Below are 26,735 nucleotides of genomic sequence, written 5' to 3' on the forward strand. Positions count from 1 at the left end.
CAGCCATTAAAACTTTTCTAGAGCTCACCATAATAATTATTTACTATCCAATCTGTTCACAAGGACACACAAACATAAACGAATGGAATACACAAATATCCGCTAAATATAAGCTTGATCCAAAGCATATGTGGCCCCAAAAGTTTTCAATGGAAGTTGTTTAATCTCAACTGCCTTTTATGGCGTGGTCCACTTGAGACTTGTATGTAACTCAATTTTGGTTTTTTGTTCTAAAATATTATTGTAAAATAGATGGATGGTGCGGATATAATATTTACATCATTCCGGGCCCGAAGAACTTAGTGACGTCAACACACCACGTAGGTCGGTGGTGTGTGTCACACCACGCAATCCGCTTCCGGATTATACCCGCACCCGACAGTTCTTACCCGATATCTCTCATTTTCTCGCTCCGCCCATCCCTCTACCCTATCTCTCTCTTTGAATCCCTCAAGCTCCACCCCCTCTTCTTCCCCCCTCCCCTCTCTCGACTCCACCCATCTCTCTATCCATCTCTCTCGTTGAATATCTCAAGCTCCACCCATCACTCTACCGACCTCTGTCTCTGAATATGTGAATCTCTGTTTTCGTCATCTAACTCAATAGATTTCTCTTGCTCTCTCTTTGGTGAAGAAGAAGAAGTAGAAGAAGAGGAACAACATTGGTATCTTTTTATCTCTTTCTTCCTTTCTCTCCAGGTCAGTCGCATGTGCCATACACTCTAGTATGCTTTACTCTGGCTGTAATGCTTGATGCACTGGCACTTTAAATGGTACACGTGGAATGTATTAACTCAAATTAATTGTGGAAAACAATGTCCCTATAACTTAGTCTGAAAATCATATTGTTTGCACAGTCTTAACCTCTGTGGGCACTTGTTTTTTGAAATAGAACCATTGGATATTTTTCATTTTTGACTGTCCAATAAATATCTAGCAATCGAAATAAAAGTAGGTTTCGGTTCATTATACATCTAAGTTAGTACTCATAGTTTGGACGGTTAATTTTGAATTACTTTTATGTCATATATGAAAAATTTTCAGTGATTTCTGATTGACTGTGTATCATTCATCACATTGTGCTGGAGTATCAAAGTATTTTTGGAGAGAAAAGGTAGGTGTTTAGAGGCTCTTTTTTTTTTGGGGGGGGGGGGGGTGGTTGGTTTGGGAATGCAAACCGTTGGCTGGGAGCTTAAGGTCATATGTGGATTCGTGGATTATTTTTTATTTTAGGAAAATGGTATGTTTAGAAGAAGTCAATTCTAGAAAATAGTGAGAATGAAAACAATTTCCCTTGATTGTTTTCCAACAATTTTTTCTTGACAAAATTTTTCTTTAATTCCGAATTTGTCATTTGGAAAAAAAGGATATATATATATATTTCATGAAAATTTTACTTGAAGGTGGAAGGTGACACATTTGTGCGATGAAGATGGATTGTGGCAGTTGTGATGCATTGGCACATGTGGGACATTGGCATGTATGTGATGTTTGAAGATGGATGGTGGCACATGCTACACATGTGGCATGTTGGAGCTTCTGGGGCATGTAACAATTAAAGATGAATGACGACTCATGTGGCACAATAGCACTTGGGGTGCTTGAAGATGAGGGTGACACATGTGGCAATTGGGGTGTGTAACATGTTTACACACTTGAAGATGGGTGGTTGTACATGTTGCATGTGGCACATTGGTATCTGTATGGTGCTTTAAGATGAATTGTAGCACATCTGACACATTAGCACATGTGGGGCACTTGAGCAGACATTTACACATATGAGGCACTTGAGGGTGGTTAGTGGCATATTGGCACATGCCGTGCATGTGAAATGCTTAAAGATGGACATTGGCCGTGTGGCATTTGTGGCTCCATAGCACGTGACATATGTAGGGGAATTTGAAGATGAGGGTGACACATCTTGCACATAGCACATTGATGTGTGTGATGTATTGAAACGTGGGTCATTAAGAGATGGGCAATGGCGCATATGTGATGCTTTAAGATGGATGGTGACATACACTGCACATATGGGGTAGTTGAAGATGGATATTTACACATGTTGGATACTTAAAGGATCCTTGGTGGCACATTGGACTACCATGTGGGGCTCTTTGTCAGAAGATGGGTCATTTCCCATCATTACTTGGAAATGACGTTTCTTAAGTCTGAGTAAGAAAACAAAAATGAGCATTTTTCGGGAAATGAGAGGGAAATGGAAATGATGTTTTAAAGAAACTTACAAAAACAAACAACGAAAACGCCATTTTATGAAAATGATGTTTTCTCAATTTATATTTCAACAAATCTAAACAGGCCTTAAAGGGCATTTTCATCTTTATCCACATCGTAATTCTACTTAGATTTAAAAGAAAAAATGCCTGCGTGTTTATGGAATGATGTAGGAATCCATGTATTCAATTCAATCTTTGTATAGAATATGGGGGTAAATTCATCTTTTGAGCGAATAATAGTTTGATTATCTAATCTTCTCAAGCTTTTAAAATTTTCTAAGCTCTTGAACTTCTCATTCTTTGCTTTTTAGAAACGGAGGAATCAAAATTTCAATTTTGAAAGGCAAATATTGGATATGGGAGGCATAGAAAAGGGAAGAAAGGAATTGTTTGCAAGTTGGATATTGAAAAGGCACATGACCACGTAGATTGGAGATTCCTTGACTTTATGTTGGGGAAATTAGGTTGCAGTCAAAAGTGAAAAAAACTAGATTAAAGATTGTGTTAGCTCAACAAGGTTCTCAGTGTTGGTCAATGGCTCTCCCAAAGGTTTCTTCTAGGCTTCTGAGGCGTAAGGCAAGGAGACCCACTTTTTCTCTTTCTATTTGTAGAAGTGATTGAAGCGTGGAGCAAGATGCTTAACAAAGGACATGAAGTAGGTTTGATTAGAGGTTTTAAGGTGGGAGGTGATGTGCCTTAGGTCTCCCGTCAATTCGTCGATGACACCATCCTATTATGTGAAGTAAATGTTGGTATGGTGGACAACTTGAGAAAGGTGGTGAGATCCTTTGAGGTGATTTTGGGTTAACACATCCAAAGGCGAGCTACTTGGTGTGTGCTCCACCAGTGAAGAGGTAGCGACTTGGTGAAGATTTTCGGTGTAAGGCGAGATCTCTTCCATCAGTGTACTTAGGGCTCCTTGTTTGCATTGGTAAATCTACCAAACACCTTTGGGACAGGGTTATTGTAAGGATAAAGAGGAAGTTGTCTTGGTGGAAAAGTAAAGACCTCTCATTAGGGGGTTAGGTTGAAGTTGATAAAAGCAACTATGCCAAATCTACTAGTGTACTTCATGTCACTCTTCAAGTGTTTGATATTGGTCGTGGAAAGATTGGCACAACTGAGAAGGAATTTTCTAAGGTGGATGTATGTAAGAGGGCTAAAATGAATGTAATAGGTTGTGATTTCTTAAACAAAGGATTTTGACAAATGATGGGTTGATTCTAGCTGGGTTGTAATACCACTTTGTAATTTCAGCCTTTTTGCTCTCTTCTATTAATAAATAGTTGTGACCTTGCCATCAAATTGAAACTAAAAATGAAATCATAGATGCTGGAGCCTGGAATCTAATTGGATATTGCTCATTTCTTTGATTTCTCTAGTGATTTTTTCAGTTTCCTTTTGTAATCTTTCGTTTTATTTCAATTTTAATTTTAGTTTAATGCGTTCTTTAATTTTCGCAAATTTGATTCATTTACGTTTAATTTGCCGAAGAAATTTTACTCTTAATGGCTTCTTAGATATTTATACATACTGCTCAATGAAATGGCCGGCTTTCAGATGTTTTTTTTTTTTTTTTGCACATGTTTGTTAATGTTGTTAACTACATGTTAGAATTCTGTTCGACAAGGTTTCTCTATCAGTTGGTGTTGAATGGGCAAGATTTTAGGATTTAATTATGCATTTATTGTAACAATTTTTTATTATTATTTGCTTTATTTTTATTTATTATGAAATTCTTTTACATCTTTAGAGGTGTAATTTTCATAAAATGCTAGAGCATAAATGTAGTGAATTCATACGAAATGTAATATTAAAAAGAAATAATTTTTCTTTTCTTTTCTTTTTTCTTTTGGTAATAAGAGATGTGCTTTCTATGGTTGTATAAAAAATTCAATTAAAATGACTCTTTTGGAGAAAGCACGAACTGACTAAGAGAGACGATATGATACGTGGTCACCATCTTTGCGCATTGTTGAAAGGTTGATAGTTGAATAAGGCCCATTGGGCCCAAGTTCATGTAATAAGGCCCATTCACGTTTTTACTATTATAAATTAAAGTAGAAGGATAGGGTTTCAATAGACTCTAAGCATTTGACCTTTTTGCTATCTCTCCTCTCTCTCTCTCTCATTGTTTTTTCCTTCCATCGTTCGTCTCCTTCTTCTTCTAATTGTAGCTTCTCATAGGCCCTGAAGAGTAGCACAATGTAGTTGTTTAACATGGTATTAGAGCCTACGTGCTCTTAGGATTTCTTCTTCTTTTTCTTCTAGAGTTACTTCTTCTTTTCCCTTCATTTTTTTTTTCTTATTCTTCTTTAATTCTTTTTTGAGAAATTTACTGAAGGACTTGCTGATTTTTGTGTTGCCTTGGGTAGGGAATTTTACCCGCTGAAGCAAATTTTTGTGTTGCCTTGGCTAGGTTTTGCTAGATTTTTCCTGTTTAAGCATATTTTTATATTGCCTTGGCTATGGTTTGAGATTTATCTGTTGAAGCAAAATTTTGTGTTGCCTTGGCTAGGGTTTGCTCTTTTTTTTTTTTTTTTTTTTTCTATTAGAGCAAATTTGTAGGTATTTTTTGCGTTTCCCATCCTAATCCTATGTGTTTCCCCTCTTCTTCTTTTTTTCTCCTCTTCTTCTTCCTTGTAACTCTGTGAGTTTTACTTCTAATCGTTTTGAACAAGTGATGTTTTCCCACCTAATCTTCTTTCCTTTCTTTCCCTCTTTCCTTCCATACACAACAACAACTTCCTATTAACCATTTTCTCTTCACCCTTTATTCTTCTTTTTCATTTTTTTTTTCATTTTTTGTTTTGGGAGTTGTGAGGCCTTTTCCTCACCAACTTGTTATGATTCGTTAGAGGGTGGTGGCTTGTGGCTGGAATTTTTAGGGTTTTAAATTGTGTTGTTGGTATTGGTGGTCTCATCGCCTCCACGTCTTAACCTCTCACTTACCTCTCATTATAGCTAACACTATAACTCTTTTTTTTTTTTTTTAATATTTTTTTTTCCTACTTTTAAGAGATCTTTTATGTGCCTCTCAAAACTCAAGTTCCTCTTTTCAGAGTACTTTGAGTTTGAGGGGGGTTGTTAGAGAAGAAATATTTTTTTTCTTAGGTTTGATTATGTTAGCTATTATTCCAAGTTGTGCCTCGTTAGGAACTTGAGGGGGAGTGTTGAAAGGTTGATAGTTGAATAGGGCCCATTGGGTCCAAGTCCATGTAATAAGGTTCATAGGGCCCATTTATGTTTTTGCTATTATAAATAAGAGTAGAGGGCTAGGGTTTCAATAGACCCTAAGCATCTCAAGTTCTTGCTATCTCTCTCATCTCTCTCTCTCTCTCATCTTTCTTCTCCTTCATCTTTCTTCTTCCTCTCATTGTAACTTCTCATAGGTCCTCAAGATTAACACCATGTAGCCGCTTGACACGTAGTATATACGAATTTTCAATTCTAACAATTGGGACCCATATTTTGCTAATCTAGACCATTGGTCTTTGTGTCCCATCATGAATCTAATACGCCTCAACAATCTCCTTAATAGGACAATACTAATTTTTTGGATTAGGGCCTACAAGGAGATGGTTAAGAAGAGAAATATGTGAATGGTCCACATTCAAATGAAAAAAAAAAAAACATAAAATTGGTCGTTGGGATCTTCAATCTGGGGAGATTTTGAGGCATTCTCCGTCCATTATTGTACTCAATGGACCAATGGTTTGGGTTAACCAACCATGGGCCTCACTTGTCAGAATTGAAAATCCCATGCATGTATACTATGCAAAGATGCGAACTGTGTATTAGATAATCCTCACTAATTAATGGGATGCAAGCAATGGATGTAATGGGGAGTGTCAAATGCAAGAATCAATGCAAATTAATTTTTTGAAAATGGCAGAAAAAATATGTACTTCCTATCTTTTATGAAAATGTTGTCAACAACCCATTTTGGAGATCCACAAACTTAATAATTAGTTGCAAGTAATGGGTGTAATGTGGGGTCCAAATGTGAGAGTCAATGTGGAATAATTTGTAATATTCTGAGTAACAAAAAGTTTGTATTTATATACAAAATTCTATTGAGAAAAAAATGTAACGCTTTTCTCTTAAGTGAGGAGGAAGACAATTGGGGCCCGAAACCTTTCAGGTTTAACTCTGCTTGGCTCCAGACTGAGGATCTTCGGCAGAAGATCATTGATTGGTGGCAATGTTTTCAGGTGGAAGGGTATGCTGGTTATCGATTACTTTGTAAACTCAGACTTCTAAAGTCTAAGCTCAAGGAATGGCGACAGGAAGAGAATCAAAAGGGAGAGGCTGATATCGAAGTCCTTCTATCAGATCTCCAATCTATAGATGTTGAATCGGAATCGGGGCCGCTATCGATGAAGATGCTTGCTAGATGCATCTCTATCATTCAAGAGCTCTCAAGTAAGGCTCAGGAAGAGGAATCATCGTGGAGGATCAGATCCAGAATCAAATGGATAGCTGAGGGGGATAAGAACACTAAATTTTTTCACAATATGGCCAATATGCACTCTCGATCCAAGGCTATCCTTAGTATTTTCGATAAGGGAAGCAGAGTTGAGGATAGAAAGGAGATTGCCGATCTGGCGATATCTCACTTCAAAGCCCTTTTGTCAGTTGAAAACTAGGCTAGACCGAAATTAGATAATATCTCCTTCAGCTGCTTGCAAGCTACTGATGCTGATCAATTGGAGTCTCAGTTCTCTGAAGATGAGGTTAAGGCAGCAGTTGTTGCCTTAGGTGCTGACAAGTCTCCAGGTCCAGATGGCTTCCCAATCAGCTTCTACCAGACTTTCTGGCATACTATCTGGATCGATGTCCTCTCCTTCATTCAGGAATTCCACGATAGAAGCAGATTATCGAAGGGGTTGGGTGCTACCTTTATTTTGCTCATTCCTAAGGTGGCAGGAGCGGCTTCTTTTACTGAATTTAGACCCATTAGCCTTATCGGAAGCCTGTACAAAATTCTGGCGAAAGTTTTGTCCTCACGTCTCTCTAAAGTCATTGGGCTTCTCATCTCCAGCAACCAAAATGCCTTCATTAAAGGTAGACAGATTACGGATGGAGCCCTTATTGCTAATGAAATTCTTCACTCCTGCCATTGGTCGATGTTAGGAGGAATTTTTTGCAAATTGGATGTCGCCAAGGCGTATGTTCATGTTGATTGGGATTTCCTCTTATAGTTGCTAACTCAGATGGGGTTTGGTCTTAAATGGAGAGGGTGGATTGCCGTATGTATTGGCTTAGCTCAATTTTCTGTCCTTCTCAACGGGTCTCCCGTAGGCCTTTTCAAGAGCTCGAGAGGTCTGCGGCAAGGAGATCCTCTTTCTCCCTATCTTTTCCTTATTATGGCCGAGGCGCTTTCTCAAATGTTGAAAAAAGGCCAAGAGCAAGGCATTCCGCGAGGCATTCCAGTGCCAGGATTGGCGGTCCCTCTTACCCATATCCCATTCGCTGATGATACCTTAATTTTTTCAGAGGCTTCGCAAGAGAAAATTGATAATCTTCTTATAGCTATCCGTTGCTTTGAAGTTGTTTCGGGTCTGATGATCAATTTTAGCAAATCCAAGCTGCTCGGGGTAAATGTCCTCACTCACATCTTGCAGAGATTCGCCGATACTTTGGGATGCCGGCTAAAGTCCTTTCCAACTTACTTCGTTGGGCTGCCTCTTTGCATCGGCCCTTCGCCAAAACACATGTGGGACAGGGTCATCAGCAAATTTCACAAGTACCTGGCTTCTTGGAAATGGCGGTACCTGTCCCTTGGTGGGAGATTGACCCTCATAAAAGTAGCCCTTTCTAGCCTTCCTCTATATTTTATGTCGTTGTTCACCTGCCCTGGGTCGGTTATTAAGAGCATCGACAAAATCAGAAGGGACTTTTTATGGTTTGGCAAGGAAAATCAGAGGAAGTTCCATTTGCTCGATTGGAAAGTGTGTAAAGTGTTCAGTGAGGGAGGTACAAACGTCAAGAATCTGAAGCTCATGAACTTAGCATTGTTGGGGAAGTGGACCTGGAGATTTGCTTCGGAAAAGGAAGCCTTGTGGAGTTCCATAGTTAAGGGTAAATATGGGGTTGCCTAGGGGGGTTGGTGGCCTAAACAATCTTCATATTATAAGACTTCTTACATATGGAGAGGTATTCTGAAAGCGAAAGACCCTGTCTGTTCCAAAAGCACATTTCAGTTGGGTAATGGTGCATCGATAAGGTTCTGGGAAGACATCTGGTGTGGTGAAAATGCTCTCAAGACTCTATTCCCTCAAATTTATAGGTTTCTATCCGATAGAAATATATACATCAACAGGTGCTGTTCTTCTTCGGCTGATCACTTAGTTTGGGACATCAGATGTTCTAGAAATCTATCTCAAAGTGAAATTGACGAGTATATGGAGCTTCAGAATTGTATCTCTCAAGTTAAGACTATCAATTCTCAGCCTGATAGTATCGTTTAGCCTTTGGAGAAATCAGCTTCTTTCTCAGTCAAGTCTCTTTACACTAAAATCTATCCCGTAGCTCAGCTTACGAGTGAAGTTTCCTCATTCATATGGAAGTACAAGGTCCCGCCTAAATACATTTGCTTTGGTTAGTTGGCTAGCCGAAATAGAATCCTCACTATAGACAATTTGTCTAAAAGAGGCATGCAGCTAGTTAACGTTTGTCTCTGTTGTATGCGCCACGCTGAAACTGTGAATCACTTATTGCTTCACTGCCACTTCATCTCGGCTATTCTTGCAGATTTCCGTCAGCATTTCTTGGTCAGCTGGTGCGTGCCAGACTCGGTAGCGAAGATGTTGTCAGATTGGAATGGGTTCAAGCTTGGTAAAATTAATTCCACCATCTGGCGTATGGCTATCCTTGCCATCTGGTGGGCGGTCTGGGAAGAAAGGAATGATAGATGTTTCAATGACCGGTCGTCTTCAAGTAGGATAGTTGGCTCTAAGGCTAAAAAGCTGATCATCGAATGGGCGGTTAATGTTAAGAGTTTAAAGAGGGGTGACTTTTCTTTTCTTGGTGTTTAGGAGCTCTCTGCTATCTCAGCAGTTCGCTTCTTTTGTGTTTTTTCCCTTCTTTTCCTTTTGTTTGCTTCTCCTTTTTCAATAAAATTTGCTGTTATCTTTTAAAAAAAATAAAATGTAACGCTTTTGGGAAGCCATGGACTGACTTATTCTTTGTAATTAAGAAGTGTAATCTGGAAGTTGAGTTAGAGAGTTGCTATGAAATAATTTGGTGATTGTGATAGGCAATTATAGAATGCACACTTTCTCTCTCTATCCAATATTTTATCATTTCAATTGCTTTTGGAAGTCTGCATCTTCTGTAATGGTATCTCTCAAACTAGGAATTTATTAGTACTGCCCCTTTTGTACTATGTTTAACTATAGAGCTTTTCTAGGTGTATGTGTAATTAAGCAATATGCGTGGTTATAAAATGATAGAAACACCTTCCATTTATTTATTTATTGAGCAAATGACCAAAGATTGCATTAATAAAAAGATCAGAAAGATACAAAAAGTGAAGAAAGGCCATGGGATACATCAATGCCTGAATAGCAATAGAGAATAAGTAGATTGGGTTAAACAAAATGTTTAACCAAGCCCGGTAGTTATGCCCTGATGCTATACCATGCAAGGCCAATAACGAAGGTTGTCACGAAAAATTGGATTGTGAAGCCCATTTGATGATATCCCCTTTTGTCTTTTCAAACAGGGCCGAAGAAATCTAGATATCCTTGAATATTGTGTTATTTCTCTCTTTCCAAAATTTCCAATAGATTGCCAACAACACAAGACTCCACAAAATCTTCCCTTTGCCATTGAATGTGCTGTTGTTCCAGCTTAGAAGTTGCTCCTCCAAAGAAGAGCACAAGGGTTCCACCATCTTAAAGTCAGCTTGGAAAAAGTTCCATGCCTTCGAGTCCGCCAGGTAGTGGATGAAAAGATGGGGGCTGCTCTCTTCACTTCTCGTAGTGCCTGTTTGATTTGTACGAATCCCCTGTAATTGGTTTTAAATGAGTAATGATGACTTCTTACCAATGTTTGCTTGAGGGAGGAAATTCTACCTCGAAAACTGAATTTTTTCCTCCTGTGTTAGTGAATTCCACGTGCTTCCATACTGATAAAAACTACGGGGCCCATCGTGAGGTATATGCTATATCCATGCCGTCCATTTGTTCCACTAGCTCATTTTAGGGCATGAGCCAAAAAATAAATCAGATCCAAAGCTCAAGTGGAACACACCATAGGAAATGGTGGTCCTAACAGACCTCAACCATTGAAAGCTGAAACCTTCCTAGGGTCAACAATGATGTTTATTTGTCATCCAACCCGTTCATAAGGTATATAGACATGGATAAAGGTAAAACGAAAATATTAGCTTGATCCAAAACTTCTGCAGCCCCTAAGAAGTTTTCAACAGTATGTGTTCAATTCCCATTGTTTATTGTGATGTGGTTCACTTGAGCTTTGGATTTGTGTCATTTTTGGGTTCATGCCTAAAATGAGCTGGCGGAACGGATGGACGACATAGATATGACATATACATCATGGTGGGCCTCGCAATTTTTGCGCACTCCTCATTTTCCCACCTCTGTTTTAGAGTCAAAAACCGCCCAAACATGGGAGCTGTCAACCTCAACTTTGGGGTTATTGCCGTAATTACAGGTGTAAGTGATAATGACTTAATTACAATGCATTTACAGTGTAAATTGAAAAACAAATAGGCCCTTACACACAATGTTCGAAATATCTCCAATATTATCTTTATCTCTAGCTTAGCGATACTGATAACACTGGTAGCAATACTGATAACGTTGATAGTATTAGAAATTCTAGGTATCAGCAATGTATCGCTAAGTACCGCTAAAGTATCAATATTGCTAATGTGATCACCAATATTTTCAACTACGTAAATTCTAAGTGTCGCTTGTATTGCCAATGCATCAATATCGCCAATGTATCACCAATATTTTTTACTATGTAAATTCTAGGTAATGCTTGGATCATAAGTGTATTGACGATATTTCAATAGTAAATTTTTATATCAATTTTTTTTTCATGGGCACATGGTTGTATGTTGTGTTCAATTTGTCATTGATAATATCTTGATATTATCAATATCGCAACATTCGCGATATTGAGACCACAAATTTTTGTTTCATTTCCAACTGTTGATGATTTCTTGGTGAAATATCATGTGTTGTTGATATTTTGTAATATCGATGGATGTTTGGATAGAAGGTTGGATGGTTAAATAGGCTGGATGGGATGGTTGGACTGATTTCTTACAACAACACATGCTTTTAAGGCCCCATTAAATGGAAACTTGTTATATATGCATTATTTTTGCATTTTTTTTTTCCAAATATGATTTTAACATATCCTGAAGTTTTGCTGAAAATTCCACCGTTTTCCCCATGTTTCCCCACATTTCTGGTTATCAGCGATATTATCGGCGATATTGATATTGTTTCCGTATCCCTGGCCAACGAAACTTGTAGCAATACCGATACTTCGAACACTGCTTACACATAATGCATATGTTGGGAAGTGGGATCCCTTCGGCAAGTTTGGAGGTTGAATGAGAGAGTTGTTATGCTGTAATTCGGTGATTGTGACACGCGCTTAGATAGAAGGTGTACTTTCTATATGTATACATGATTCTCTCATTTGAATTGCTTGTGGATGTCTGTATCTTTTGTAATGATATTTCTCAAACAAGGAATTTATTAGTGCCAATTTTGTACTATGTTTAGCTCTAGAGCTTTTCTGGGTGTATGTGTAATTAGGCAATGTGTGTGGTTATGAAATGTTAGAGAAACGTATCAAGGAGATTGTTAAGGCATAGTGCATCCTTGATGGGACATAAAGACCAATGGTCTGGATTAGTGAGTTATGGGCCTTAGTTGTCGGAATCGAGAATTTGTATATGTTACACAAAGATGCCGACCGCATATTATATCATTCATCTTAGTTAGTTCATACTTTCCAAAAAAGGGTCGTTTTAATTTATCTTTTTAAAACAATTATAGAAAGTACTTATCTTATTACTTAAAAAATGTCTTCTTCATATTCAAGTCTTATATCCACCGAATCCATTACATGCATCCTCTAGCATTTTATGGAAATTGTCATGCTAAATATATAAGAGAATTCCATATGAATAAAAAATCAAGGAGATGAAGAAAACAGTTACGACAAATGCATAATTAAATCGTAAAATTTTAACATTTAGTACCAATTGATCGAGAAACCTTGTGAAACCAAGTTCTAACGTGGTTAACATCTCTAACGAACGCATAAATAAAACCAATAATCGACCTAAAAACAAATTACAAAAGTCAGGCTTTCATTGAATAGTGAGTATGCATGAATAGTTGATAGGCCATTAAATGTGAAATTTCTTCTACATATTAAATGCAAATGAAGTAAATTTGTGAAAATTAAAAAACCGATGAAATTGTAGTTAAAAATGAAATGAAATAAAAAGGTAGAGATATTAAAGAAATAGGAAGAAAAATTACAGAAGGAAAATTGAGAAAAATTATTCGAGAAATTGGGAAAATGAGCAATACTAGATTTTAACGTCTATGATTTCATTTTTTATTTTAATTTGATGGCATTTTCTCTTTATCTCTCTTTTCTTCACAATCGAAATTTGATTCCTTAGCTTTTGAGAAGCAAAGCGATAAGTTCAAGAGCTTAGAAAAATTTAGAAGATCAAGAAAATTAGATAAACTAGACTTTCCTTTGTTCAAAAGATGAATTTACCCCATATTATGTTAATAGATGAATAAAATATATGGATTCTTATGTCATTATAGAAATATGAGGGTCATTTTTGTTCTTTTAGCCATAAGTGGAATTTTGATGTGGATAAAGACATGAATGCCCTTTAGCTCTTATTTGGATTTGTTGAAATATGAAATGAGGAAACGCCATTTCCATAAAAAAATGGCATTTCTGTTGTTTGTTTTTGTAAATTTTATGAAAATGCTATTTTCACTTAACTCTTATTTATTGAAAAATGCATCTTTTTCGTTTCCTTGCATAGATTTAAGAAACGTCATTTCCAAGAAATTGAGGGAAATGAGAGAAAATGATCCCTGTTTACGAAGTACCCTACATGGTAGTCACATGTGCCATCGTTGATCTTTTAGGTGTTCTACATGTACAACCGTCCATCTTCAAGTTCCCCACATGTGCCAATATGCCACATGGCCCACATCTACATTATCTGCTACTATTCATCTTAAAGCGCCACATGTGCCATTGTGCCACATGGGCAACAGATCACCCATCTCTTAGTGATCGACGTTTCAATGTGCCACACACTCCAATATGCCATGTGCAACATGTGCCACTCTCATTTTCAAATGCCCTATATGTGCCACGTGCTATGGAGCTACATGTACCACACGGTCAATGTCCATCTTTAAGCACTTCACATGCATGGCATGCGCCACCAACTACTTTTAAGTGCTCCACATGTGCAAACATCCATTCAAGTGCCCCACACGTGCCAATGTGTCATGTGTGCCATAATCAATTTTAAAGCACTATACACATGCCAATATCCTACATGTGTGACATATATAACTACTCATTTGTAAGTGTGGAATCGTGCCACACGCCCTAATGTGCCACATGTGCCACCATCATCTTCAAGCATCCCACATGTGCAACACATGTTATTATGTCACATGTGCCGCCATCCATCTTTAAGTGCTCCATATGCTCCAAACATGTCATCGTGCCATATGTGCAACATGTGCTACCATCCATCTCGAAGCATCCCACATGTGCTAATGTCCCACATTTGCCAATGTGTCATGCATGCCACAATCCATCTTTGTTGCACACGTCTTTCCTTCTGTCTTTGAGTAAAATTTTCATGAAAAATTCCTTTTTTGTTTTTTTCCAAATAATAGATTCAGAAATGGAAAAAAATAAAAATAAATTCAAGATCTTGTTAACAAACAATAAAGGGAAACCGTTTGCATTTCTCACTGTTTTCTAGAAAAAGGCGTTTCCTGAAAAACACCATTTTTCTCAAAATTTTCCATGAATCCAAATAGGTCCTTGAGCTCCTGGGAGAAGGAATTCTCTTATAGAAGAGGAGTTATAAGATACTCAAGGTGTGTATGCAGGCACTCAACACGTGCCATATGTTAACTCAAATAAACTGACTAGATCTTGCATCCTACTGTTTCCAAGTCACAATTCCAAGACCTGATTGGTTGAACAATTCTAACCTCTGATTTGTGGACACTTGCTTGTAGAAATAGGTCCGTTATATATTTTTCATTTTTAACCATCCAATAAATGTCCACCAATCCGATAGTCATAAAATCAAATAAGCTCACTTCTTGATTCATGATACACCTACACTGCGAAGGTGCATACCTTGGCGCTGCAGCTTGTTCCGTGTTAGAATCTCGTCTGATTGCCAACCATTAAGAATGCAGCTACTGCTGGGGGAGCAGGGGATTGCCATAGTGGGGATGCAAATGTGATTTTAGGGCCATTTAATTGTGTCGTTGTAAGAAAGTTTTTGCCATAAATTTGCCAGAGAGACCCCACTTCCATGTTCCATGATCTAGTGTCTGCGATGGATGGTGATAGCTGAAGAAGTATCTTGTGGAGAGACAAGAAATGTTCCATTTCTTCATCCTTCAAGGTTCTTTTGAGCATGATGTTCGAAGACAGGTTTTCCCCATTCCATTCAGCACATTCCTTTATAGATACATGCTTCTCATGAACCGATCTGTATAGTCTTGGGAATCTGACTGCAAGCGGGTTATTTCCTGTCCATTTGTCTTTGCAGAATAGGATCAAATCACCATTGTATGCTGGTAACCTGAAGAAACCCAGTGCCAAATGCATGTTACAGATAGGGCTGTTATGTCCATCCGAAGTGTCTGTTATCTTCTCTAGTGGCATATATGTAACTAGTATCTTTAGATGATCAGTCTGGCAACTCTGTAAATTCCAGGTGAAGACTGTTCAATTTCTGCAAGTTGTACAATATATAATACCCTTTTAGGGCTGACCGTAAATATTACCTCAGGTTCAACTTCATAGAGATGATTGGAAAGAATTACAATAATCTCAATGCTCAATAAGAAGCAAAGATGCATTTTACTTTCTTTAGTGTTTCATGAATGCTCTCTCATGAATGCCTTACCATTCTTCTGTTGCCTTCTTATCTTTTATCTAGTTAATAAACAGGTTTCCTAATCCACTTTATTAATCTTTAGAGATGCATGTAATTGATTTCAATGTAATATTGCAGAATAGTTAAGCATCAATTTAATAAAATGGCATCACTATCAGCAGCATGGCTATACCAAGGTGTGGTTTTGTAGCTTTGACAATATAATTTCTCCAACTATCAGGATCTTTTTTGTTCTGATTGGAAGGTTGCATGGACAAATGAGTTTAGTCTCTCTCTCTCTCTCTCTCTCTCTCTCTTCTTTTCACAGATAAAACAATGAGGGGTTTGATTTCTGGTGATGGATCTGTTGTTGGAAAATCTTGCTATCCACATTTTCAGGTTTGTTCAATATACAAAATTATTCTTATGTTGGGTTTTCTGCAACCTTTTTTTTTTTGCATCATGTTTATAACGGGCTTGAACTTTGATTGCCTCCATCCAGCTCTATTCTGTATTGGCAAGGTTTTGGTTAAATGTACATATTATATTTTGATGTTGAATTCTGGACTAGCTGTGTAATGATTGATGCTCAAAATTGACCATATATTGTCACTTAATATGATCTTGGATCCTTGGTTTATGCATTTAAATGTCCGGTGTATGACTTCATTGTTATACACTTGATGCATAATACAGTCTTCACATACATGTGTTGTGAAACTTGTGATTGTTATATATATATATATATATATATATATAGAAGTGCAAGCAGGGTGCATTTGTTGAGCTCATTTGTTTTAAATGAGAGAACTTGTTTGCTCTACTTAAAGAAATCAAACTGAGGAAAGTAACAGCAAGTTCTTTTAACTTGGCATCACAGATGCAAAGCAATAATCTGAAACCCCAACAATTCTGCTGCATTTAATCCTGCTATTCAAGGAATGTTTTGTTCCAAGGGTGTTCCATCAGTGTCAGAATACTCTGCATAGATCTCCAATAATTCAAGTTGGCCATGCTCCTTGGCTCGGGCCTATTGACAGTTGAGTGCCCACTTTTTTTTTATCTGCTGCTCGCTAAACTGATAATGCGTTTTTGGCTGATGCCTCCTAGATCCGTCATGCCTTAATACAAGGATCTTCACCTGATGATCCTTTGAAGACTGATGATGCAGGATATGAAATTAAATATGACATGCAAGAGCTCAAGCTTTAAATTATACCAATTTTAAACAATCACAAAATTCCACATCATACATACGATCAAATATTCAAAAAGGGGAATCTATGGGGGTCCAAGCCTACACAATTTTAGGGTTGGATTGAATTAAAATTATAAACCAAACAAGCCCAAAGGATTGTAGGAGTCATCCATTCTTGCAAAGGATTGTTCCCCAATTCAAGAGATTCACCATATTTCAATTTGGGTGAAAATATAGGATTCGAAAATTGAGAATAATTAGGATTTGAGATTCTTTAGGGTTATGGATCTAGATTAAGGGGTTTGATTTAAGTCTAAAGAGAAGGAAAATAGAGAAAAACAGAACCTAAGATGAACCACATGCGCCGGACAACAGATGGCCCTGGGCGCACGTGCGTGCCCAACCGTCTGCACGTGTGTGGGGCCGACAAAGTCAGAAACTGACTTCTAGGCTAGGATCGGCCAGGGTAGGGCTGCCTCCATGCCAAATTTCGCATCGATCCGTCGCAAGGCGTGTGTGTGGTACTCCGCCGAAGTTTCAGCCCCCCAGATGGGCCAGAATCTGGAAATCTGTTGCACACTATTGTAGAGGAGAACTTGGGTACGAGAGAGGGTGAATCTGAAGATGAGAGGGATGTAGAAGATGATGGATGTGGGGTGTAAAGAGGTGGGGTGATTTGGAACGGGTGTGGCTACACACTACGGTAGTTGGGAAGGGAGAGTTTCGCACCCAATTTGATTCTTCAACCCAAGAGATAGAGAGGAAGAAAACGCAAGAATTTTATTCATAAACTTCATGCCAATACCTACATGGGGTTGCTTTATTTATAAGAAAACCATAAACCCCAAAAGACAATTTTACACTTGCGCCATGTGCATGCACTAATACCAAAACTTAAAGCAAATAAATACTAAGCAATCAAAACCGTTCATGAAGTTTCTAATAACAAAAGTAATCAAAACTCGAAATCTTAGATCATCTAAAGTAGTGGGCCACGATCATGAGATCCGATGGTAGAATCTATGTGATGATCAGGTCCACTCCAAAGCCCTATAGCGCAGCCTCTAACTGTGAGGCCCTCTAAAGATGTCGTCGTCGATCCAGATTGAAAGTGGGGCCCGCCTCCTCCTCGAATACGTGCGTAGGGTGGGGGGCATGCTCATGATGTCCTCATCAATTGATCACTACGAACACAAGTTTTCTGAGGAACCTTGACTTTGTGCTAGGCTCCCTATTGGTTACACTGCCCAGGTGAACTCTGGCTTCATGTTCTTTTCCAAAATGTTTATAACCCTATGTAATAGTTTGTTATATGTAGGACAATGGAAACTAATCTAGGATGCAAGATGAGAGATCAATTACACATTAATTTCAGCAATCAACATGTAAAATCAAATATATCCACAGAATAGATTTAGAAATTCAGATTTGTAACCCAAAGGTCCTAGGTTACCACATACGTGGTGCACGAAAATATAAAATAATTCAAGAGTGGCCCACTTGGAAGTAGGGACTTCCAATCTAGCGTGGGTAGTGCGACAATCACATGAATAGATAATGACGCAAGTAAAATTCTGGTTTGGGAAAGGTTTTACAAAAAAATCAGATTTCGTTAGGGTTTTAGGTTCACGATTTGAGATTTCGAAATCGCGGTCCTAGGGGTTTAAAGGATATAGGAATGAGGTAGGGTTGGAAGTAGATCAATGAGGGAAAGGATATGAAATGGGGCCCACACGTGAAGGTCTGTATGGATGCACGTGCGTACGTGCAGGTGGGTACGCCTGTGGATGGGTAGGGAGAAAGAAGAAAAGGGATGGATTGGATTAGGGTTTTGATAGGTTTAGAAAGGTTGTGAGGGAAGGGAAAGGAGGAAGAAAAGAGAAGATGAATACCTTGTTGGAGAAGAGAAAGACGAAGAATGCACCTTGGGGAGTCCACCACCAAACAAGCCTCTACCCTTCTGGATTCACTTAGTGCTGCTCTTCTCATAATGATCGTGATCTCAACACTGCATCATCTGAGGGATTGTTATTCGGGAGACGTGATTGGCTGAGCATAGAACCTGAGTGTGGTATGATGTGTTCATGAAAGCTTTGGTCGAAAGCCTGATTCTGTTAGGGAAATCTCGTCTCTTATTGGTCCAACCGGCTTTTTTGGTTTGCTTTGTTACCAACAAAGAGCCAGTTCCATCATAATTTCCACAGGCAATGCTTAATCGGTCCAAACTTCAGTTGCAGGATTCTTCCATGTGCCTTACACTAGCACTTCAGAACTGCAGATTTGCACTTCAAATTTGGATTATGTATTTAAAGCTTTGTTCTTAACTCATAGGAACTGTGTCTTATAAGTTTGCTTTCTTGGATGTGATAAATTGCCATTTATCTCTTAGACCATGGGATTCACGTTTTTTTTTTTTTCCCCCCAGCAAAACAAGATAATAATTTATATAACTTTTGTTTTAAGGATGGGTCAATAACATGCTTACTAAAATTCTAAGAAAAATCTTTCTATAAAGTGTATCTTTTAGTTAGAGATGCAATGTATTCCTTTTTTTTTTTTGTTCTTTTTTTTTGTTTTCGTTTCGTTTTGTAGAGAGAGAGAGAGAGAGAGAGAGAGAGAGAGAGAGTTTTCATGTTCCTTGTGTTGGGGCCAATTTATTGAACGGGGAGAGAAACTTTTGCATGTTCCTTGTGTTGGGACCAATTTATTGAACGGGTAGACTGATTCAATATCAGAAAAGTCTACTTCGGCTAGAGATGTAGCCTTTTGGAGAAAAGCCACATTTTTCTTCTTGAATCTTTGAGGACATTGTTTTGAAAAATGTCCTTTCTGTCCGCAAAGATAACAACGGCCGGAAGTCTTCTGTTTAAACCGCTTCTTTCAAAGAAATCCCCATTCGATGGCTTGAACATTGTACTGGTGAATGAGGCCAAGGGAGATCTGTTGCAGTTTATGGCCTTTGAGGGAGATTAGCTCCTGTGTTTCGTCTCCCAATGGTTCAAACATGGAGTTCAGATATGTTTGCCTGAGGTTTACATCATCGATGCCATTGATAAAGTAAAACCTTTTGGATATTTGGTGATGGTGCTTGTCAATACCCTTCATCTTTAAAGAGCACAACTTGATCTTAAAAAATTCTTCACGATCTGTCGCCTGGTATATTTCAACTGATTTAATGAATTCATTATAGATAAGTCCCATGAATTGTTCAAAGGATTCAAACCGCAGGGCTTGAAGTTGCCTGTATTGTCCAAGGCTATTCCACCATCTGCATAGTCATCCTACTGGATGGTCCACCAATTTCTGGATTGTTCGTGGAAAAGTGGCACTTGCAGTGTGCATTTCAGCAGCACACTAGGAATACATTTCAAATAACTTGTATTGCCATTTCAAAAACACACACACATTTCAAACCCTAACAAGAGATGGAGAAGGAAAGAGGAGGAGAATAAAAAAGAAGGAACGAGGAAGTACGGAGACATTTTCCCCCTGTTCTAATATATAAAAAAGAAAGTTTAAAAAATTACAAATAAGTCCCTATTTGAACCCATATTACAGAAAAACCCTTTTAACTACATTTTTCAACACTCCTCCTCAAGCTGAGTGTAGATATCTATCATACCCAACTTGCAAGAATGGATTTTAACTTTGCCTTAATGACTCCCATGGTGAAAATGTCAGCCAGCTAATTCTCAGTTGTTACAAATGATAAACAAAAATCTGGAGAGACAACTTGCTCACGAATGAAGCGCCTGACAACTTCAATGTGCTTGGTATGAACATGCTGAACTGGATTTTGGGTTATGCTAATGGTTGCCTTTTTATCGCAAAACAACTTCATAGGAGCATGTGCCATGATTCCCAAGTCGCATAACAAAATTTTCAACCACAAACTCTGCTACACCATGTATTATAGCCCTATACTCCATTAAACTTAGCCATCACAGTTTGTTTCTTGCTTCTCCAAGTGGCCAAATTTCGTCCCACAAAAGTACAATATCCTGTAGTTGACTTTCTATCATCTACACCACTAACCCAATCTGCATCAGTGTATGCCTCTATGCGTAGATGGCCATGCCTTGTAAACAAAAGGCCCTTCCTAGGAGATTCCTTCAAATATCTCAAAACTCTTTCAATCGCCTCCAAGTGAGGCACCTGTGGAGCTTATATAAACTGGCTCACCACACTTACTGCATATGCTATATTAGGTTAGGTGAGAGAGAGTAGTCGACCAACCAATCTCTAATACATCTCTTTATTCGGTAACGACTCCCCCTCACTCTGGCTCAACTTATGATTAGGATCCATAGGAGTGTCTATTGATTGAGCAACCTCTATACTTAGAAAATATTTTCAGATATCCTAGATCCTTAATCTCAAAGCAGTGGATAAGATGGTTGTGCTCCAGCTTACTCAAGAATGGGACGACAGTGGTTTGTTGACAAGCTCATTATGATCTTGGATGCATTACATTGGAATCCTGATGCACCACCACCAACCAGGTGTTCCGTATCCATTACGATACGCCGGTAACGGCTGATACATAACGGTAACGGCCGTGACCGTTACGCGTTATGGGGTCGTAACGGCCACCCCCTCTTTTTTGTGCCTGTAACGGCCGTTACGGGCCTAAAGAAAATAGGAAAAAAAAACAAAAACGTACATACCTTTTTTTCTTTTTTTCTTTCTTTCTTTCTTTCTTTTCTTCTTCTTCTTCTCCTTCTCCTCCTCCTCCTCCTTCTCGGGCTGCTACTGCGGCCCTACTGCAGCTGCGGCTGCGGCTGCGGCCTTGCTGTGGCCCTTCTTCTTCTTCTTCTTCTTCTCCTCTCTCTCTTTCTCTCTCTCCCTCATCTTTCCCTCTTTTCTTTTCGGTTTCCTTGTCTTCTTTTCATTTGGGTCTTGGAAAAAGGAATGGACTACAGCCACGCACTTCAAATTTATTTTTAAAAATGCTCCGCGATGCACGCTGCACAGTGCACTTGCACTGTTTTGTTACGTGGACCCCACCTTGATTTATGTGTAGTATATCCATGCCGTCCACTATGATGTTTATTTTCCAGCGAACCTGTTGATAAGGTCACAAATAGTAGCTTAATCCATATATATATATATATATATATATCTTAAGAAAATTTTAATGGTGGGGACTTAAACCCTTATTTTGTGGTTCACCTAAGATGTGGATCAGCCTCATTTTTTGGACCATGCCCTAAAATAAGTTGGCAAAAAGGATGGATCACATGAAAATACAACAAATGCATTGAGGTGGGCCCCGATTTTAAAGGGATACTCACTAGTGGTCCACCGAAGATTTAGATCTACCTGAATTTTTGGACCATGCCTTAAAATGAGTTGGCAAAATAGATTGATGGCATTGATATACAAATACATCGAGGTGGCCTGCCTGGCCCACTAGTGGTCCACCTGGGATCTAGATTTACCTTATTTTTTCCAATGCCCTTAAATGAGTTGCCAAAACGGATGGATGACATGGATATATAAAACATAATCGAGTGGACCCCAATACATGGCCCTAAAAATTTATACATGACGTATGTATTAACTCAAAATTAACCAATTAAATTTTGGGACCATTGTTGCTAATTCACAATCCCAAAATTAAATAACTCCTACAATTTTGATCATTAGTTTGCAGACACTTGTTTTTTGAAATAGGACCATTTGATATTTTTCATTTTTCACTGTCCAATAAATGTCCACCAATCCATTAGTGGGATAAGTGCCAATAGATTGCATTAATTTGAGGCTAATTTGGGGCATCAAATGGTCCCCAAACTAGCCTGAATCGACAACAATATTTACCTTAATTTAATTTAAATTTTTTAAAAGATTTATGTGGAAAAATGATATTAAATTGTTAGGTATATGAATTACATAACAGGATACAAAAGTCCCTAAACTCTATATATTGAAATAAAATGCATGTGAGTCACGAAGTATGCAATGCACTAGCACTATAAATAAAAGGACAACTTGAAAATATAAGATGTTTTGGTATTACATTGATTATATTAAATTACATAGATATTATATCGTTAGAAAACTAAATATAAAAGGTTTGCAATTAATTTCAGGTTGTCAGGTTCATAAATCCATCAGACAACCCGATATAGCATTCTCACCAAAGAGCGGATTGTTACACCACCATAAACATGTTCCAAATTATAAACGAATGCATATTTGGAATATTTAGAATATTCCGGATTTAATGGATATTTTTTCATAATTTTTTGACATTTTTCTTTCTTTGCACCGTTACACACCCCGTATTGGCGGTTATGGCCCCGTATTGGCCGATACGGGGCGTATCCGTATAGGTAACGGTGGGCACCGTTACGCCCACCGATACCGATACGAAATACCTTGCCACCAACACTATTGCATGTCCACTTGCGGTGCAGTAAGGCTCCACCCTGTTGTGCTAGCAGCCAACTCCGGCGTGTCAGCTTAATTATCCTTATCAAGCCATGTCACTTGATGTCTAACTTCCCAATTGGTAGACAGTTGCTTTTCCCCAAGATAAGTGAAGAAGGGAGAACCAGAAGCGAAGCGGTATGCCGGGTCAGGGGGACAGGAAAATAAACTACTTCGAAGAAAGAAATTGGGCTTGTCAATACTCCTACATGTTAAATCCTTCAATTTTTGAATATCTTGGGAATCATTTCCTGTCACCACAATATCATCCACAAACAATCAAAACCGAAGTCAATTGTCCCTATTGCCTCACAAAGGGAGTGTGGTCAATGTGACTTTAGGAATGGCCAACCCTCTTCGCTGCCTAACTAAACCTTTCAAACCAAGCCCATAGAGATTGTTTTTAAGTACAATAGTCTATAAATAGACGTCTTGAACTGACAGACCATGCCTTCATTGTCGTGGAACTTGAAACCAGGTGGAGGAGCCATTTACACCTCATTCAAGTCTCCATCAAGAAACATATTTTCACATCTAGTTGATACAACAACTATGGTACGCTAAAATGGTTACATTACGATTGTTATGTAATGGTAACAGTGGTAACCATTACATGTCACGGGGCCAAAAAAGCTGTAACGGTTGTTAGAGAAAAAACGATTTGTAACGGTCCTAGAACATATATATATATATATATATATATATATATATATATATATATATATATATATATATATATATATATATATATATTCAAAACAAAAAAGGCTGTAATGGTTGTTATAGCCCGTATCATAACGGTAACGATGGTGGCCATTATGGCCACCGTTATTGTTATGGAACGCCTTAACGGTGGCCAAGAAAAAAATTGTTGCAAGCGATGGTAGAACTCATATGGAGTTCATGTTGGCTATAGGTGCAAACATTTTCTTGTACTCAATTCCATATGTCTGAGTGCAGCCTTTAGCAACAAGTATGGCTTTATACCTTTTAGTAGACTCGTTTGCCTTGTGTTTTAATGTGAAGACCCGTTTGCTACCCACTGGTCTTTTTGATGCAGGACCGATGCATGAACTAAGTAACATGTGAGATCAAATAACCGAATTAAGATATTTAACCAAAAAACACAAACGTAGCTATATTCATCACAAATATCATGAAAATCAAAAGAAAATCATGCATAATCCTGATATAAGCTATCAACATCGTAACACAAGATCATTAAATAAAAAAGAAACTAGGATTTAATGGATGTAGGGACATCCAATTAGCATAGGGTATATTCTATTTCAAAATAGGAAACCTAATACAACCTAGGGTGAAAATTAGGGTTTGGGTAATTTGGGAAAATAGAAAAATTAGGAAATTTAGGTTTAGGGTTAGGGTTTTGGGGATGGAAGAAAGGAGTTTTGATATAATGATGGTGGAAAACCAAAAGGGGCAGGTGGTATTCACATGTGTGGCCGTACGGTCACACGTGTGGCGTGAGAGGATGGGTTTAGGTCGGTTATGATTTAGATTATGGATGGGTATGAGAAAGTTGGGTTTGGGAGAAGACGAAGATTTGAAATGGAAAAATTAAGAATCTGAAAAAAATACCTGGATGAGGAAGAAAAGAGAAGATGGTGTGGGGATAGATGGAGATCTCATACCTCCGTTGTTGAAGATCAGCCTCGCACCAATCTTCCTTCCAAATTGCATGAAAGTATCTTTAAATCGTATGAAGATGGGAGAAGAAAGCAAGAACTTTTTTTTTTTTTTTTTTAAAATTATTTTTAAATCACAAAATTCAATGGGAGAGGGGTCATACGCACCCCCCTTCTTTTTATAGATCCAAAAGTTTCAAAAATTACAAAAATCTCAGTCTTGTGAATTTTAACGAAAATAGCCAGTTTAAATAAAATCAACTAAAACACTAATAATGTGTCCAAATATAAAATAATAAAAAACTAAATCCTAAAATATGATAAAGTCTAAAACTGATGTGGACGATCAACGATCAATGGCCTGATCATGTAATTCATGTGATCCAATGGTCTGATCGTCGCATCCCTCTGATCCAACGGTCTGGATCACTCCATAAAGCAACCCATGTGCATCTTCCCAGTGTGAGGTTTTTCAGATGCTTACACATGCACATGGGGTCTTCAGCACGTTCACGGGTACTCGCCTAGCCATAGGGAAATCGGCGCGGCCCGCCTCCTCCTCTGATACGTACGTAAGGGTGTACGTGATGTGATGTCCTCGTCACTTTTCCTTTGGATAAATCTACCGATTCACATGTGCCATTTTTCATTGATGCCCTCATCTCTTCCACCATAGCCCTACACCACTTTGGATTGGAGACCACCTCTTGGAATCTTGAAGGCAAACGAACAGAAGAAACTGAAGAGAAGAAGGAATAATAGGAAAGAGACAAGGCTGCCATATGAAACAAACTTAGATATAATACATGAAGCACACTGATGCTTCCCTTTTAGTCAGGCAATGGGAGGATTATCCTCAGAGGAAGAAGGAACAAACAGAGGAGAAAAATTACCTAGTTTTAAGAAATTAGAATTAGTGAGTGGGCCTATCATAGTAATTACCCATTTCTGGCATCTTGTATATATTTACAGCTCCTTCATTTGTGAGTGTTGAGCTACATCTTAGTAGTATTAGTAGGCTGCCCTGGACTTACCGAGACAACAACCAAAGGACTATAAAGAATAGTAATGGGAAGGGGATGAACTGTAGAAGGATTCCTCTCTTTCAACTCACTCTCCCTCAAAAGAGAGGCAGGATTATGGGAAAAATAAAGCATGGACTAAAAAAAGGTGACATTCATATCGATAAAGCGTTTCCTGGACATAGGATAAATAACACTTGCATGCCTTTTGTGTGGAGGAATGCCCAAAAAAATACACCTTAAATAACTTGGTCCTATTTGGACCTACGATATTAGTGAAACATAAACACCCAAAGGCACAAGGTGGAACAATGAAAGGGGATCGATCTGGATAAAGAACCTGATGTTGGGACTTCAACTTCAGTACTCTAGATAGCATATGATTAATAAGATAGGCAGCTTTAAGCACTTTATCAGCACAAAAATACTTTGGAACGTGCATCCCCTATCAAGAAGCTTTGAGTAACTTCAAAGTTCAAGTAGATGATGGTTCTTCTGTTATGCCACTTCGTTCTACTGAGGATCATATGGACAAGAGTTTTGATATATGATCCCATACTCTTTTAAATAGCCTCGGAATTCACCTTCAAAGTATTCTCAGGCATTGTTTGACTGAAATATTTTTATTCTCTTATCAAACTGGGTGAGTACTATCGAACAGAAATTTTAAGTAATATGTGATGCTTCATCTCAAGTCTTCATGAGAAACAGCACGGTGCAGTGGGAGGAATCATCCACAAAAGAAATGAAGTAACGATAGTTATCCATGGAAACAACAGGAGGGTCCCACATGTCAGAATGAACAATAAAAAATGGAAACACACTTTTATTCAAACTTGGAGGAAAAGTTGATCTATAGACTACAATATTTGGACAGCTCACAAACTTCGCACTATAGATTATGAGTCAAAATGGACTTGGACAAGTTTGGAAATAACAACTTTAATGACTAAAAGACAAATGTCCTAAATGACTATGCCACAACCTAACCTGGGCACTATATTCATCCCTATTAAGACTACTAAAC

The 26,735-nt window shown here is 38.2% G+C and overlaps 1 protein-coding gene across 5 annotated transcripts in view; it reads left to right on the forward strand.

Moving 5' to 3' along the window:
• The first annotated feature begins 420 nt into the window (after positions 1 to 420).
• The window catches only part of LOC131243358 (protein PLASTID TRANSCRIPTIONALLY ACTIVE 12, chloroplastic), a 48,219-nt gene continuing 21,904 nt past the window's right edge, over positions 421 to 26,735 (forward strand). The window contains exons 1-3 of one of the 5 annotated variants that reach the window (XM_058242683.1): positions 421 to 698; positions 15,546 to 15,604; positions 15,736 to 15,806. In XM_058242683.1, coding sequence (XP_058098666.1) covers positions 15,571 to 15,604; positions 15,736 to 15,806 — 105 coding nt within the window. In that variant the 5' untranslated portion in view covers positions 421 to 698; positions 15,546 to 15,570. The other 4 variants (XM_058242676.1, XM_058242698.1, XM_058242690.1 and 1 more) reach the window with 4 other exon arrangements.

The sequence above is a fragment of the Magnolia sinica genome, chromosome 1 (assembly GCF_029962835.1).
Source record: "Magnolia sinica isolate HGM2019 chromosome 1, MsV1, whole genome shotgun sequence".
In the NCBI taxonomy this organism is placed as follows: domain Eukaryota; kingdom Viridiplantae; phylum Streptophyta; class Magnoliopsida; order Magnoliales; family Magnoliaceae; genus Magnolia; species Magnolia sinica.